Source organism: Callorhinus ursinus, unplaced genomic scaffold (assembly GCF_003265705.2).
Source record: "Callorhinus ursinus isolate GAN/ISIS: 27379988/994484 unplaced genomic scaffold, GSC_fseal_2.0 scaffold17, whole genome shotgun sequence".
NCBI classification, from domain to species: Eukaryota; Metazoa; Chordata; class Mammalia; order Carnivora; family Otariidae; genus Callorhinus; species Callorhinus ursinus.
In genome coordinates, this window is record NW_027397079.1 from 7,638,193 (window position 1) to 7,656,470 (window position 18,278).

The window sequence follows — 18,278 nt, forward strand, 5'->3', positions numbered from 1 at the left end:
TAGTGATGCTGATTTGGATCATCTAGACGAGATGATGTCTAATTTCTGTACTGTGCAATTGCTGTTATTTCCCTTGTAGCTAGTAAGTCATCTGTGAAGAGATAAACATCCTGTTCTACATTGAAATTCCCTGCCAGTGTTAGCAGTCATTGATGGATCTTGACTAATCCAATCTTCCTACTGCATTAACAAAATGCTCATTTTCTAACTGTAGTACTCATTCACATTTACCAGTTGGTACTAGATATTCTGACATAAGCAAGAGCCCTCCCTTTTCCCCTTTTTATTAATTTTTTGTTTATTTGTCTATTTATTAATTATATGAACTAAGGATGTCTGCTTTTTTCTCTGAAGTTTATAAGCCACTACTCTTCTTAATTATTTTGGTGCTTAAGTTTTTCTAGACTTGGCCAGTGGGCATTCCCAAAGCCGACTCCTATATCCTTGTGACGTGTGACCATCATTTTTTGTAAAGTATTCCTTTCTTTCTCACACAGCAAGAGGACCGAGGCTCTCTTTGTACATACCTCCCTCAACCCCCAAATTAGGCATCTCTTTGCCAAGCCCTGGTTCTTTTTTTTTAATGTGTCTATATTTATTTTTTAATTTAAATTCAATTAATTAACATATAATGTATTATTTGTTTCAGGGGTACAGGTCTGTGATTCATCAGTCTTATACCCCGTGTTCATTACAACACATACCCTCCCCAGTGTCCATCACCAGCCACCCCATCCCTCTACCCCACGTCCCCTCCAGCAACCCTCAGTTTGTTTCCTATGATTAAGAGTCTCTTGCGGTTTGCCTCCCTCTCTGGTTTCATCTTTTCATCTTATTTCATTTTTTCCTCTCTTCCCCTATGATCCTCTGTTTTGTTTCTTAAATTCCACATATCAGTAAAATCATATGATAATTGTCTTTCTCTGATTGACTTATTTCGCTTAGGATAATACCCTCTAGTTCTATCCACATCGTTGCAAATGGCAAGATTTCATTCTTTTGATGGCTGCGTAATAATTCCACTGTAAATATATGCCACATTTTCTTTATCCATTCATCTGTCGATGGACATCTGAAGCCCTGGTTCTTTTAATGAGCAGTAGTATTGGAGACCAAGACGTGGGGACTCGTTGCTGCTGTGATATCTTTGCCTCTTGGTCTTTTCAGGGTACCAAGTTAGAGAATACATGCATGTACACACACACATTCATATATACAATGACATAAACACGTACATTCAGGTATCTATGTATATATGCGCATACATGTACCGGTGCGCATATATTTGCATATCAGACACACACGTATTTTAGAACTCTCGAGTTCATAGTGATATTTCCAAATCTAATCGATTCCCACAGGGGTTTTTTGTGGCCTTCCCCCACTCTGTATTTGTATGACCTTCTTCCTTAGTGAGAATCCTAATTCCCAAGAATAACACATATATTCTTTTGTTTGATTCATAATAAATCTAAAACTATTTCAGTATTATTTCATCCAAAGTATTACAAAAATCAAACCTATCTGAAAAGAATGCAGAATGTTTGCAAATCCCCTAACCCTCCACCCAAGACTAAGAGTATATAGTCAAACACTGAGTTTCTAAATTACTTGGATTAGTTCATTCTTTTTTCTTCCTTTCATCGGGCTTACGGCATTCATTTGAAATGCAGCGGGATCTATTTGTTTCAGTTTGTTTCAGTTTTAGCTCCTCCATCCCAACAATATTGACTTAATTTCATTTCTGAACATATAGAATATCATTAACATGCTTCCAAGAGTCAAATCTGTATAAAAAAGATACCCCCAGAGAAGGGTCATGACCTCCCCTATCCCTTCCGACCTATTCCTTGTTCATTGCTCCCTTGCATCCTTCTTGTGTTTTTTTATGTAAAGGCAAGCATGTGTATATGTGTGTGTACATATTCCTGTTTTCCTTTTGCTTTTGCATAGAAGGCGGCCTATACACATGCTCTTTTGCACTTAGCTTTTATTGATCAGTAATATCCTTAAAATCACTCCATATCAGTTCAGAGATCTTCCTTATTTTCTTCGACAGCTGCATGGTAGTCCTAGTGTATATATGTATTTATTTACCCCATATTCTATGCTTAAATATTTAGATAGATAATCAATATTTTGCAATTACAAATAATACTGCAATGAATAATCTTGCACAAATGTATCAGAATAATTGATAGTGTATATTTAGGGTAGGAGGATGGATGAGTTGAAAAGCAAAAGCATGCAGCTTTGTTAGAAACTGCCAAATTCCTCTCTGTAAAGGTTGTACCATTTCTGCATCCCCAACAGGGATGTATGAGACTCCTTCTCTACAGCCTCAACAAAAGACTATATTGTCAAGCTTTTGAATTATTGCTAACTGATGGGTGATAACTGGTATCGTAGTTTTGCTCTATTTATCTTAGTAAGAGTGAAATGGAACATCTTTTTATAGAATCATAGGCAACATTTGTCTTTTTGTGAATTGTCATATCTTTTGCACACTTATCTGTAAGATTTGTATATTGGGAATATTTGGTTTTTACCTATAACACATGTTGCTAATATTTTCTCCTAGTGTACCATCTGTCTTTTGACTTTGCTTATGGCATTTTGCCATGACACTTAAAAAAACAAAAACTTCGATGTTGTCTAAGTTATCTGTCTTCTCTTTTGTTACACTGGGATTTTGGTAATAGTTATAAGCCTTTATTTATACCCAGGTTATACAGGAATTATGTTTTCTTCTAGCATGTGTATCATACCATTTTATTACACTTAGACTTCTGATCAATTTGGTGTTTATTCTTTGGGTAGTGCAAAAACTGGATCTAATTTTACCTTTTTCAAAATGGCTGCCTATCACACCGGAAAACTCTCAGATATGGATGCCTCTCTGGGGGATGGGGAGGTTAGCAGCATCCATATTTTATAGGTTCATATTAGTTACAATATCAAAGAGTGAAGTGGTGTTGTTAATTTTGTCCAGTGTTATAATAGCATTATTTGTATTATTTCTAAAAGTCCTCTTCTGAAGACATATATTTGGGGTATTTTGGGGTGACGTGATATGATGTCAGGGATTTGCTTGGATAAAACTCCAGGTATTCATATATTACTTATAAAGTTAAGAAGTTCAAAAATAAAAGCTATAAAAATTAAAAGAAAAAGAATGAAGAAAAGGTGTCTCGTTGTCCTAACATCATTTATTAAAAAAGACCACCTTTGGAGGGGATTAAGAGTACACATCCTGATGAGCACCGGGTGTTGTAAGGAAGTGTTGAATCACTATACTGTACACCTGAAACTAATATTACACTGTATGTTAATGAACTGGAATTTAAATAAAAACTTAAAAAGAAATAAAGTGCTATGCAAATGAAAAAAAAAGTGCCTCCAGAAAGAACTATATAGGCATATTTACTGTGCTCATGAATTGCTAGACTTTTCTGGTATTTTCATACTTAGAAAAAGCTTCTATAGGTAGCAATTGTTGCAAAAGCAGAAAAGAACATTGGTGACTGTGGTAGGTTAAAAAAATGCTTCCCTCCAAATATATTCACTTCTTAATCCTTGAAGCCTCTGAATATTACTTTATATGGCAAAGAGTCAATTTTACCTTCTATGGTGTACATGGTGATAAGTTAAAGATCTTGGGAGGAGAAGCTTATCCTGGAAAACTCGGGTGGGCCCTAAAGGCAGTCACAGGTATCTTTATGAGAGATGGGCAGAGGGAGTTTTGAGAAAGATACTCAGAAAAGGAGGCGGGACAGTGAAGATGGAGGCAGACACCTGAGTGATGGGGCCTCAAATCAAAGGATGCCTGCAACCAGCAAGCCTGTGAGAGGCAAGGAACAGAATCTTCCCTAGGGTCTCAGGAGGGAATGCAGTTCTGCTGACACCTTGGCTTTAGACTTCGGGCCTCCCCAACTGTGAGAGAATAAGGTTGTATTGTTTTAAGGCACCGAGTTTGTTATAGTCGACTCAAGAAACTCATACAGTTACTTTATTTCTTTACTTCTTTAGTATTTCTGTACCTGTAAGGACTATTTTAAACTAATTTGCATATTGTCTAACGCACGTGTATGTTAAAAAAAAAAAGAATATAGGACAAGTTGCTAGTGCATATGATATACCTCTTCTCAAAGTCGGGAAATGGCTGCTTCCTCCTAAGCACCTAAAACCAGTATATTACCAAGTTGGAGGTGAGTGGATTTTCTAGCTCAGAGTTAGATATTTATGTATATCCTATACAACCTCAGTAAAAAAAAAAAAAAAATACATCAGCAATTTTAGAGACTACTTGAAACTGTTTTAGAATCTTCACAGTTGTGATGGAGAATATCCATGTTTTATTAGTTTTTAAGTGAGGCAAAAAACACATAACACGAGCTCTAGCCTCTTAAATTAAGTGTACAACACAGTATTAACCATAGCATGGTGTTGTACAGTAAGTGTTCAGAACTTGTTCATCTTGTGTAACTGAAACTCTAAACCCCGTGAACAGGAACTCCCTGTTCTTCTCCCCAGCCCTTGGCTAACATCATCCTACTTTCTGTTTCTATGAGTTTGACTATGTTAGGCATCTCATGTAAGTGGAATCATGCTGTATTTGTCCTTCTGTGACTGGCTTATCACTTAGCATAAAGTCCTCAAAGTTCATAACAGAACTTTCTTCTCTTTTATGGCTTAATGATATTCCATTCTGTGTATAAACCTCCTTTTCTTTACCATTCATCTGTGGACGGACATTTAGGTAATGTCCACATGTTGGCTATTGTGAATAATGCTGCAATTAACATGGGAATGCAAATCTCTGAGAGATTTCAAACCATTTGGATAAATAACTGGACGTGGGATTGCTGGATCATACTTTATTTTGTTTGTTTTTTATGTAATGGTTATACCACCTATTGTGAGGTGATATCTCATTATGGTTTTGATTGACATTTCCTAGACGATGAGTAATGTTGAGCATCTTTTTTTCATATGCCTGTTGGCCATTTGTATGTCTTCTTTGAAGAAATGTCTATTGGAGTCTTTTGCCCATTTTAAGTCAGGTTCTTGTTTTGCTATTGAGTTGTAGGGGTTCCTATATAGTTTGGATATTAACCCCTTATTGGATATATGGCTTGCAAATATTTTCTCCCATTCTGTAGGTTGCCTTTTCACCCTGTTAAGTATTTCTTTTGCTGCACAGAAGCTTTTAAGTTTGATGTAGTCTCACTTGTCGATTTTTGCTTTTGTTGCTTGTGCTTTGGTGCCATATCCAAGAGTCATTGCCAATCCCAACATTATGAAGTTTCCCCCTCTATTTCCTTCTAGGAGTTTTATGATTTTAGGTCTCACATTTAGTTCTTTCATCAGCTTTGAACTGAATTGATTTTCGTCTATAATGTAAGATGAAGGTCCAATATCATTGCTTTGCAAATGAATATCCAGTTTTCCCAGCACCATTTATTGAAGAGACTACCCCTTCCCCATTGTGCCTGGGCACCCTTATTCAAAATCACTTTGACTATACAAGATTTTCTTTCTGGGCTCTCCATTCTGTTCCATTAATCCATATGTCTCTTATGTCACTACTACATTGTTTTCTTTCTTTCTTTTTTTTAAGATTTTATTTATTTGACAGAGAGGGAGAGAGAGCTAGTGTGCACAAGCAGGGGGAGTGGCAGGCAGAGGGAGACGGAGAACCTGGCCCCCGCAGAGCAAGGAGTCCAACAAGGGGCTCGATCCCAGGACCCTGGGATCATGACCTGAGCCGAAGGGAGACGCTTAACAGACTAAGCCACCAGGCGCCCCACTACTACACTGTTTTGATTACTGTAGCTTTCTACTATGCTTTGAAATCAGGAAGTGTGAAGCTTCCAGCTTTATTCATCTTTCTCAAGATTGTTTGGTTATTTGGTGTCCTTTGTGATTCCACAGAATTTTAGGATTTCTCTATTTCTGTAACAAATTCCGTTTGGATTTTGCACTTAATCTATGAATCACTTTGGGTAGTATGGGCAGTTTAACAATATTATATCTTCCAATCTATGAACATGAGATGTCATTACATTTATTTGTAGCTTCTTTAAATTATTTCACCACCTTGGTTAAGTTTATTCCTAAGTGTTTTATTCCTCTTGATTCTATTGTAAATTAGAGGATGTCATTTGGAATTTAGGCCTCTTACATTTGCTAAAACTTGTTTTCTGACCTAACATGGGATCAATCCTGGATGATGTCCATGTGCACTCAAGAAGGATGTGTATTCTGCTTGTTGGGTAGAATGTTCTAGATAATTCTGTTAGGCCCATTTGTTCTACAGTGTTGTTCAGCTCCTCTGTTTCCTTATTCATCTGCTGTCTGGTTGTTCTATCCTGTATAGAAAGTAGAATATTGAATTCCCCTACAGTTATTGTGATGCTATCTATTTCTCTCTTCAGGTCTGTCAATATTTGCTTCATATATTTGGGTGTTCTGATGTTATGTGCATATATATTCTTGGTGAACTGACCCACTTATCATTATATAACATCCTTTGTTTCTTTTGACAGTTTTGACTTAAAGTCTATTTTGATTGATATTTTTATGGCCATCCCTCCTTTCTCTCGGTTATCATTTGCATGGAATATCTTTTTTCATGCTTTACTTTTAGTGTATGTGTGTCTAAATCTAAAGCACTTCTCTTGTAGACTACATATGTTTGGACCTTATTTATTATTCATTCAGTCACTCTATGTCCTTTGACTGGGGAATTTAATCCCTTTATGTTTAGTGATTATTGGTAGGAAAGGACTTATTATTGCCATTTTGAATTGTCTTCTACCTGTTGTGTAGCTTTTTTTTGTCTCTTCCTCTGTCTTCCTTTCTATTTTGTTGATTTTTTTCTTTTGACATGGTTTGATTCCTTTCGTACTTTCTTTTGTATACCTTCTAAAGGTATTTTCTTTGAGATCATGATGGGTCTTACATAAAACACCTCATACTTAATCTATTTTAAGCTGATAACAACTTAACCACAATTGCAAATAAATACTCTAAAGTTACTTTTCCCCTTTATACACTTTATGTTACTGGTGTTACAATTTACACCTTTTAACATTATTTATCCATTAACACACTTTTATAGTTTATACAGTTTTTTGTATACCTTTGTCTTTTAACTTCTATGCCGGAATTAAAAGTGATTTACATGCATTACAGTTTTACAGTCTGTATTTGTCTATATATTTACCTTTACCAGTGAGCTTTATACTTTCATGGGCTTTTTTGTTGCCATTTAAAGTCCTTTCATTTCAAATTTGAAGGGCTCCCTTTAGCATTTCTTGTAAGGCAAGTCTAATGGTGATAATATCACTCAGCTTTTGTTTATCTGGGAATTTTTAAAAATTTCTCCTTCATTTTTGAAGGATAATTTTAGCAGATACAGTATTCTTGGTTGGTAGTTTCCTTTGTTCAGTAATTTGAATATATCACCCCACTCTCTTGAGGTGAGGGAGTGTTCCACCTCCAGACCCTTAAGCACAACTTCAAGTCTGTTTTGCACATAAAGTAATAGTTTCAGGTTCCAGGGATTAGGTTCTGGATATCTTTGGGGGCCATTATTTAGCCTGTCACAACCTATACATGTAACGAACATTTCCAATCAACTGTTCTTACATAAAGCTTTCTTCAAACAATTGTAGGATGGACATTTACTAATGTTACATTCCAAAATGCATTTAAAAATTTTAAATCGTCAATATATTTAAGTTATGATATATCTGACATTATCATATTGGCTTGAATCCCTCTTTCACTAAAGTAATCTTTTATCAACATGCAGTATATGAACTTAACAGAACAAAGAACTTTGAATATGATATTAGAAAAATTAAATTCTTCTTATCTATCAAAATGAGTATTCTGTTAATGATATGTCAACAAAATGCATTAATAACCCCTCTGATTATGAAATCACTGATTGTGTCCATAACAGGATGAAAGAGCAGATTCCATAAGAAGTCTTTGTTTTGCTACTTTTGTGTTTTTTTTTCCTACTTCTTAAGCAATTCATGAAAGTACTTAACCTCCTTTCTGAATGTGAACTTTAAAATTTGATATTTCTCTAAACAACTGTTTTACTGATTTAAAAGCAATATATGTCCATTGTAGAGAAAAATAAAGTTAAAACCAGAAAATCAGATTATTTACTGCTTACCCTCCCAGTTTTTTTTCTCATAGTAATTATAATTCATTCCAAAAGTTATAATTATTCTATACTGCTTTACAAACTTCATTTTTGGCAAATATACCATGAATATTTTAAATGTTATCAATATATTTCTTAAGATTATGGCATATTCTATCATTTGAAGGTATCACAATATATTTTACCAATTCTCTACTACTTTCATTCAATGGTAGGAAGGATAATGGTCCCTCCAAAGATGTTCGTATCTAACCTCCAGAACCTGTGAATATGTTATCTTGTTCAATGAGACTTGGAAAATGTGATTAAATTAATAATTTGAGATTTGGAGGTTATCCTGTGTTGACAGGATGTAATATATTATACAATATAATCGTTAAGTCCTAATAAATGAAAGGAAGATGCAGAAGGATCAGAGTCAGATCCAGAGAGAGATCTGAGATGCGACAGTGCTGGCTTTGAAGATGGAAGGGGCAAGCCAAGGAATGCAGGTGGTCTCTAGAAGCTGGAAGAAATAAAAATACAGATTCTACCCTGGAGCCTCCAGATGGAGCACAGTCCTGCCAATACCTTGATTTCAGCCTATTTCCATAAACCCAGTAAGACCCATTTCAGAATTCTGATATCCAGAACTGTAAAACACACACACACACACACACACACACACACCCCAAACAATAAATTTGTGTGTGTTTTTTTTTAATTCACTAAATTTCAGCAGCAATAGGAAGGTAATGCACCACCCTTACAAACAGCATGGTAATAATGATCATTTCAGATAAATCTTTGTAAGGAATGTATTGTCAAAGTGGTATCTGGAAAGTCTGAACCAAAATAAAAATGCATTGAGAACAGTTAGAGGGCTTATTCTCTGTTTCCCAATACCATGTATTATCATTTAATTTTTCTGATAATTTGACAGTAAAAACAATAGTATCATTTTAATTAATTTTCTTGATTTAGTAGTATGGATGAACATATACTTACAATCTACCAATCATTTGTATTCTTCAATGAGGTATGTTTTTATATTTTTCTTACTGCAAAATGTATCCTTTTGTTGTTGAATTAACTCTGCCTTTATTAAAATTAGGACCTCTTGTCATGTAAGTGGTAAATATGTTTCTCGGTTTTGTGTATTTTTTATTATTTTAAAGTAATAATTCACAGAATAAAATTTAATTTATATTATATCAAATCCATATATACTTTCCTTTGTGATATCTTACATTTCTTAGTTACTTCTTGCCCCATGATAAAGGAAATCTTAATCTATTTTTCTTCTAGCTTCTACAAATTCGTTTATTCTTGAATTTTAAATTTTCAATTCATCTGAAAGTCTTTTGGTAAAAATGTGAATAGGGACATAATTTTATATTACTTATAACTCCTTATATATACTTAATTCTCTTTTTACTCTCTCTATTCTAGTCCATTTGATATATATATTTTTTATTCCTGTGCCCTATAGTATTAATTATTGTAGGTTCTCCATTCCTTCTGTTTCTTAACTTGATGCATCCTGGAAATCAGCTCAACTACTAACTCTACCATTCTTGGATTCCTATCTGTTTCATCTGATGTGGATGGCACTTTGCTAATATATCTTTCCCATGTCAGTGTTTGAGGAAAATCAATCTGTCTTGTTCTACTTTGGATCCCTAAGGATTAGAAGAGTAATTGACACATAGTATAACCCACTATTCTTTGCTGAATGAGCGGATTCATTAAAAGACAAAGGAGACAAAAGATTAGGCTGAAAAATTATATCTGCATATTTGAAAACAAAAACACAGAACTATAATAAATACAATAAGTTTTAAATTCCATACTTGCTATTCAATTTGCAAAGCAGGCAAAAACACTAAGATAGCTGCTCTTGAATAAAGACTAAGGTTTAGCAAGTGAATTATGGGTTGTAAGCATCTCAGAACGAGAAGTTCATTAACAGCCTTGTCTGAATACCTTCATTCTCAGGCAAATCAGTACATTCCAAGGCAGACCAAGTACTCCTTAGAAAACTCTTGACTTTTGGAAAGTTCTTTACAGAGCCAAAAACTATTGCCCTATAAATTGGAATCCAACCAAAATCTCTCTCTGAATCACAAAAAGCAAAGCAAGTTTTCCTCTACCAGATATGTAGAGGAATGTGAATGAAATCATCATGTTCTCATTTGTAAATATTTGTTTCTAAAGTTGCTGTATTCCTGGAAGTTAGAAAAGAGAAGAGAAATTAGATCTTTGAATTCTAATTGAGTCTGAAACCTACTTTTGGTGCTTACTTTGAAACATCTACTCTAGTCAAGATGTACAGCATTAAGAGTATTGTGGTAAGTAGGGTATGTGCAGGGACAAACACCTTTAGGAAGCGTGATACAGGGCATTAAAATCGTGGTCCAGCTTCAGGGAAGACACCACCATCATAATCGAAACCATCATCACCACGGTTGGCTGGAGAAGCATGTTCATAAACAGGTGCATAGTCTTAATAGGTACCAGCCCTTTATAACTGTTTTAAAATATCAACTCATTTTATCCGAGTAACAGCCTCAGGGAGTTGGCATTAGTTAAGTCCCTTTTACGGATGATGAGGGACTGAGGCAGACAGGTTAAACTTGTCCAAGGCAAGAAAGTAGAAAGGGGCAGATACCACATGAAATAAACCGGGGAAGTTTGACCCCAGAACCAGTGCTCAGTTCTACACTTGCTTGTTTTTCTACCTCAAGTCCTCATGATTTACATACTTGGTTTCATTGTTGTTGTTTTATATGAGTGAGGTGTTTTTGTTTGTTTGTTTAACAGTCATTTGAGGATTACTAGTCTGGGTGAAATACTGTATAAGGAGATGCTTTCTGTGTTTTAAACCAGAAGTTAGGAGGTCTATATGGTGTTCTAACGTAAGTTCTATATGGGACTGAAATTATTTTTGAATCTCCAAGACTAATCAATAATCTTGCTTCAATACTAATTTGTCTGATCTTCAAAATTCTTGTAAGCAGAAGATTCCAGCAATCTGGTTTGATTGTCAGTCTCCTGGCAGTTGATGTACTGCTGTGATTTCTGTCATTCAATGAAACCTGGTTTTGTTTTACCATGAATTCCTGCTTTCTTTTCCTTTCTCATTCCCATCCATGACTGTTTTCTATTTTGTTTAGTTCCAAGAAATAAACATCTGAACTATAAGCAGATTTAGAGATTTACATACACAGGAAGTTGAGAGCAAAACCAATATGTCTATTTTATCTGAGCTTATTGCCTGCTTTTGTTTTAGGCAAACAAAGATTAATTTTTATGTGTGCATTCGATACCAAAGAATTCATTATCTAGTAACCTCAGTTCTTGATGCATTAAGTTCAAGTCACAGTATTAAACTTTGAAAATAAAATACATTCACTCTGAAAATCAAGGGTACCGGATCCTAGACCCTCACTATAATTTGTCAAAATCCAAACACAGTTCCTGTCTAATTAATATACAGGGGCATGTATTTGTGAATAAGACTGTCTCTTGCTCAATCCTCCAGAAAGTTACTCAAGAAGCCAAGTCACTTAGCAAAATTAGTGGTCTGGATTGTTTGAGATCTAATTTTCTAACCAGTTTCCATATTTCATTGTCCTCTATGAATCTGCTCTGCAGAAGTAAAATGCATACCCTGCTTCTTGCTCACTCAGCCAAATGAAAGTGATGGAACACATAATAATACCTTGCCAAGAGCAGGTAAGGAAGTCTGATTCACAGATCAGAAAATGATCTCCTCCTTGGGCGCCTGGGTGGCTCAGTTGGTTAAGTGACTGCCTTCGGCTCAGGTCATGATCCTGTAGTTCCTGGATCGAGTCCCCGCATTGGGCTCCCTGCTCAGTTGGGGGTCTGCTTCTCCCTCTGACCCTCCCCCTCTCATGTGCTCTCTCTCTCTCTCTCTCTCTTACTCTCTCTCTCAAATAAATAAATAAAATCTTAAAAAAAAAAAAGAAAATGATCTCCTCATCACATAGCAGAAAGTGGTAGAGCAGTGAACTGTTGCCAGCGTGGATTGGGCCTGAATGGAGATGCCAAACCAAAAAAGTTGTAGTCGGAGTGTAAGAATATCCTTTAAGGAAAGCAGTGGGCTAGACCACACTCTCATTGTCACAACACTTGGGAGCCAACAAAAGACCACGGACTTGAAAGGGATGAAAAGCTTTTCAGAAACCAAGTTAATGAGAAGGGACAGAGTGATACTTAAAAATATATCAGTGGGTCACAAAATCTTTGAGAAATTCTCTCTATTCTCTCTCTACGGGGATGTCTACTTCTCAAATGGGATCTGACACAATGGTTTGATGGATGACATCAGCTGAAGATGGAGGAGCTACACTTTGGTCACCTACCTCTAGTGAAGGCTGATGGTATTGAGAATTTTATGTCCAAAACACAGGTTGCATGAGAATGGAGATTATTCCTATATGTATTTATAGTACTTACGAATTTATAATATTATTTATTATTTATACACAAACTTATTTATGAAAAGTCAGTTTTGCATGCTAGACAGATGATTACTGAAATGAAATCATCATCTTCCACTCTGCCTGACCTTCACATTTCTTCCTATAGACTAAGAGATGTTGCCCATGTTGAGATGTGTGCATGTGTTTAAGAGAAAGAAGACAGTGAAGAGACAGAGATAGAGAAACTGAGATAAAGAATGAAGTAATCCTCAGATCCTGATGACCACAGGAGAAAAAGTGGAGGCTTGGGCAATTGGTTTTATGTTTTAGTTCACACATCCAGTAAACGGGCTTCTTTTCCTTTTTTATAAAGGAAATGAGACAGGAGTGCCCAATTTGGTGGAACCAAGCATGTGAACTATGGAGAAAAAAACAGACTATAAATGACTAAAATTGGCCAATGGGTGCTTTCTTCCCATTCTCTTACACATTCTTTTCCAAATTTACCTTAGCTCATTTCCAAGCAAGCTGTATTGCCTGCAAATTCATCTCTCAGCCACCTCTATTCTGTATTTCCTTATTTTACGCCCTCTGTTTCCCCTTCACCTTACCTATTCCTGGGATATCCCTATAAGGCAGCATCCCATAGGATAATCTCTACTTGCTCTAAACCGGTATGTAAATCTTTGAATGTCAGTTGGCACCAATGGTACCTAGTATTTATGGTACATATCTTCCCTCTGTTTTCATGAACCATTTGCTGCCAGGGAAAGAGTCTGAATTCCTTCGGTAGCTTCAGAAGGCCTTGTATAAAGAATTTTAGTTATTTGAAATATAAAAACAATTTGAGCACTTGCTTTTATTCCAATCAAAATGGTATTCTTCCCATTCCAAAAATGTATTATTAATTTCACAGTTAACTTCCAATGGGACAGAGAAAAGGCAAAAGTACCAAATTAAGCTATGATCTCTGATTTCTCTTCTGAACTCCCACCCACACTACTCCTTCAGAGCTTTAGTAGAATTCTGTGATATATTAAAGTCTGCTGTCTAAATGTCAAGTAAGTATCTTGACAATTGGTTTCTAATAGATGTATACAATCATCTCATTTCATTTATTAGACTCATCATTTCTTACAAACTTCTATTCTATATCTAAAGTTAGCAATTTGGATGTAGCCTAACTATAGAGAATCTGTAGATTTTAAGGACATCTGTGGTAGCTTAAAATAATGCACAGTGAAAACATATTTTGTCCAGTGTGGGCTGAGATAAAACTGAAAAGAAAATGTCAGTTTTATCACATTAAAATATATCCTTGCAATCATTTTCTCAGGGATCTCTGAAACTAACCTGCAATAATCCAAAGCATTTTCAGACAGTTCAATCATATTCCAAATGATGAATATCATTTATAAACTTTCAAGGACCAATTCATGCTATATAGCTAATGTAATGGAAATTGATGAACTGTCTGCTAAGGGCTTTAAAGAATTTAATTTAATGGATAATGGTAATTTTTCAAAACTAATTTGTAAAATAAAATTACATTGGGAAATATGAGGAAAATGATATAGTTCCTTTGGTTTTTTTTAGGTTATGATTTTTAAAATTTGCTATTAATTCATCTCCATTAGTCACTGACACTGATGAAGCTCTAAATTGATACTTCAGATTTAGGGACTGTTTTTTAAATAATCTCATTTCTTAACTGAGTGGGTCATCAACTGCTTTCTCCTCTTAGTAACTATGTCTGGAGAGGTTCTCAGTCTCACACATGCTTTGTCATATTTCTTATTTTATGGCCAATCTTTCCCAAATTTTAAATGCCAATGTATTTTAGATAAACATAAATATTTCAAATAAGTATTTCCTTTTCCTCAGAATTTTGCCATGCACTCTGTCCAAGGGTACAGGCCCTCCGCTCTGCAAAGTAGGAAATTCTTGCTCTATTACTTAATAGAAATGTATACCATTTTTCTCTTTTCTTTACATAGAAATCAGGAACTTTAATTAATAAAATAATAATCTGTGAGCAATATTTTGTTCAAGATTATCTGTCTGTAGCTGATGAATTATTTAAAAATTTAGCAATATGATATATTTTCTGATATTGAAGTTGGAGAAAAGTTGTCTTCTACCCAGAAAGTTGTCCAGGTTGACCAAGTGTTGTCTTAGATTAGGGTCTTAAGTTGTAATTACACCACCTCAGTAGGAACTGGCCCTGGGTAAATAAGAAATGTCATTAACCTTTTTGATGGAGTTATGAGAGTAAAAAGCAAAGTCACTCTCACCAGCCATATTAACTACTAAGATTTGTAACTCTAAACCCATCTTATTCCAGGAAAAGTCTATATAAATTAAGATCATTGAATTTACTTAGAATGACAAAATAAAGCAACATGAAAAATATTACAAAATTGCATAGTATCAAGAAGCATGAAATAAATGCAAGAGCTTGTAGGGGCCATAAATGCTATGGTGGCTAATGAAACTGAAAGTCTACTATTGGCTGGGATTATCAAATACAGTGTAAAATAAGCTATCTTCTTTTTGTGGGCATTGCATCACTGAATAAATGATCTGAATTGGGAATTTCTTTGGAACTGAATTCAGTCCTAAACATTTGTTCTCTGTGATATTAAGTAATAAGGGACTGCAACTTGAGCACCAAACTCTTTTGCTTCCAGACTATGTTTGAGTTACTTTTTAAAAAATATTAAAGGTTAGTGATCCTGGGAGTTTGCACTTTATGAGTTAAATGTACATTTTAAGCATAAATCAGGTTTACAGAATGCTGTTAAATATTACTTATGATTTTTTGTTAACAGAAGTCAATAAGAACCATTCACCAAGATTTCTTAGGAAGTTCACATCACTTCTGTGAGGCAGGGAAAGAAAGATGATATCATACCCAATGTTGAATTAAAAAATTTAAAAGGTAAGGGCACCCATAGAGTTCTGGTGATTGTCCTAGAATTAGCTGCAGAGTCTACATTTATACCTGGACCTGTTCTCTACTCTCTGCTCTGTTCTACTAGAGCAGCCTCTGCTCAGATTAGAAGAGCAAACGAAATGCAAGCATTCCACTTAATGGTAACTGAATTTTTGATAAAACTTGACAGTCAGATTAAAACTCAGATTAAGTCCAGATGCAGTTGGCTTCAGATCTTCTGCTATGTGTCCTGTATTCATGGTAAAGGTCAATGTTCTTTTGACTCACATATTTATTTCTTCATCTATAACATTACCTCCCTGAGTGCTAGACCCCTATTTATTCGACACGCAGCAGTGTGAACATATACTCTCAACACGAGAAGCAATCCTAGAATGACTTACATGGTGAAGACATCGAGTGTATCTCCAGCGGTTCTTGCCATCTCAAAGTAGGTCTGCAGAATGTTGACAGTTCCAGACAGTGCTTCATGGCCACAACCACAGAACAGGGCTACCCCAGCGTAGAGCAGGATGGTGGCAATCAGGGAGGCATAGGGAATGCCTCCCAGGCATTTAATACAGCACTCAAAACACCCTGCAGAAGACCAATGGAAGACAGTTAGGATTTAATATTTTTTCTTCATCTATATTAATATTAATATTACGTTAATATGTTTTCGTTCTTAGAAATAAGTCAGCATCAGGGAAGGCGTATTTGCAGTTATAGATGACATCAGGTCAACATGTACATCCAGTCTGCCCTGCAGGGTATAAAAATCAAGTTTCTTAATTATAAACCCATCCTCTACAAGTAAGAGAATATTTAATTCCATTGAAGGCTTCCTCTTCTACCCCCAAACCAATAGAAACCCTTCCTTCCTGACCCAGACTTCCCATAATAATCTTCACCGTGTATATCATTCTATCTTGACTTTATTGCTGTCAAATTTCATCTGCTTAAGTTTTTATTTCAATGACATATAATCTATGGAACTCCCCTTAGCTGTATTTTTAAAAACAATGGGTCAAAACCTGTTCGTTGCGAACCCAATTTAGTGAACTTTGCTCAGCAAGTTTTTAGAAGGGAACGAGAACAGATTAGGCAATATCTGAGTGCACTGCATGAAGTAAAGCAAATTATTTTAGAGGTTTTTGAGTTCAGATATTAATTTATGTTATCTTTGTAGTGACTCAAATTTGAAATCTACTTCTTGCTGTGGTGCGTGATTAAAAAAAAAATGAGAAAGATACTGAAAAATGAAAAACCAGGACAGGTAAAATCCTCACTCTACCACTGTGTGTTTTTTGGCAAGTTTATTCTTTTCATTTCATCATTTGTAAAAGGGTGACAGTAAGAATTCCCCTCAAGTCGTTCTTGTGAGCATTAAGTAGGTAATCACACTACTGGGTATTTCCCCAAAGAATACGAAAACACAAATTCAAAAAGATATATGCACCCCTATGTTTATAGCAGCATTATCTACAATAGCCAAATTAAGGAAACAGCCCAAGTGTCCATCAGTACGATGAATGGATAAAGAAGATGTGGTATATACACCATGGAATATTACTCAGCCATAAAAAGAATGAAATCTTGACATTTGCAACAACATGGATGGAGCTAGAGAGTATAACACTAAGTGAAATAAGTCAGTCAGAGAAAGACAAATGCCATATGATTTCACTCATATGTGGAATTTAAGACACAAAACAAACAAAGAGAAAAAAAGAAACAAACCAAAAAACAGACTCTTTGCTCTAGAATAGATGGTTATCAGAGGGGAGAGGGGTAGGTATGGGTGAAGTAGTGATGGGGATGAGAGTGCACTCATCATGATGAGCACTGACTAAGGTACAGAATTGTTCAATCACTATATTGTACACCCAAAACTAATATAACACTATATGTTAACTACAATGGAGTTTAAATTACGTTACATTGCATTACATCACATTACATTAAAAAGTGAGTTAAATAGTGTGTGCCATGGAGTAACCACTCAATAAACGTCAGAGCTACATTACTAGATATACATGTAACTACATTAAGATTAACTATGATTGTATTGTAATATGGTTTTCAAAAATACTTTGACGACAGGAATCGCTTTTGCTTTTTAAAGTTTTGTCACAGTAGTCTTTTGAAAGACAGCTTGGCTGTTAATATTAAAGATAAGTATCTTTAATAACTTAAAGAACTTGCTAGATATCTTCTAAGAGCTTAACTAGAAATGCTTAAGTGTGTATGTTTTGCAATAAGACATGTTGATGAGGTAGTCTACCAGCTGCTGGTAAGAAAGGAAGCCTAAGTAAGGGGCTACCAGGCTCAGAGCAACTCCTAGGATGGTCTCAGTTTCCCCTGCACCCACTTGTGTGTGTCCCCCAGTCTCCCCTATATATATCTTACTCCAGAGATTGCCTCCTGCTTTGCTCCTTTTGGAAATTCTTGATCAAAGCTCCTTTTGTGGGCGCCTGGGTGGCTCAGTCGGTTAAGCGACTGCCTTCGGCTCAGGTCGTGATCCTGGAGTCCCGGGATCGAGTCCCGCATCGGGCTCCCTGCTCGGCGGGGAGTCTGCTTCTCCCTCTGACCCTCCCCCCCTCTCATGTGCTCTCTCTCTCGCTCTCTCTCTCAAATAAATAAATAAATAAATCTTTAAAAGAAAAAAAAGAGTATCTTTAAAAAAAAATCTCCTTTTGTAATGCTGAAGCCTCTCAAAAACTCTCTACGT

The 18,278-nt window shown here is 35.6% G+C and overlaps 1 protein-coding gene across 2 annotated transcripts in view; it reads right to left on the reverse strand.

The window, feature by feature from the left end:
* The window catches only part of GPM6A (glycoprotein M6A), a 329,090-nt gene that overhangs the window by 30,261 nt on the left and 280,551 nt on the right, over positions 1 to 18,278 (reverse strand). For both annotated transcript variants that reach the window (XM_073902268.1, XM_073902267.1), the window contains exon 2: positions 15,952 to 16,144. In XM_073902268.1, the coding sequence (XP_073758369.1) occupies positions 15,952 to 16,144 (193 nt within the window). The remainder of the gene's footprint in view (positions 1 to 15,951; positions 16,145 to 18,278) is intronic.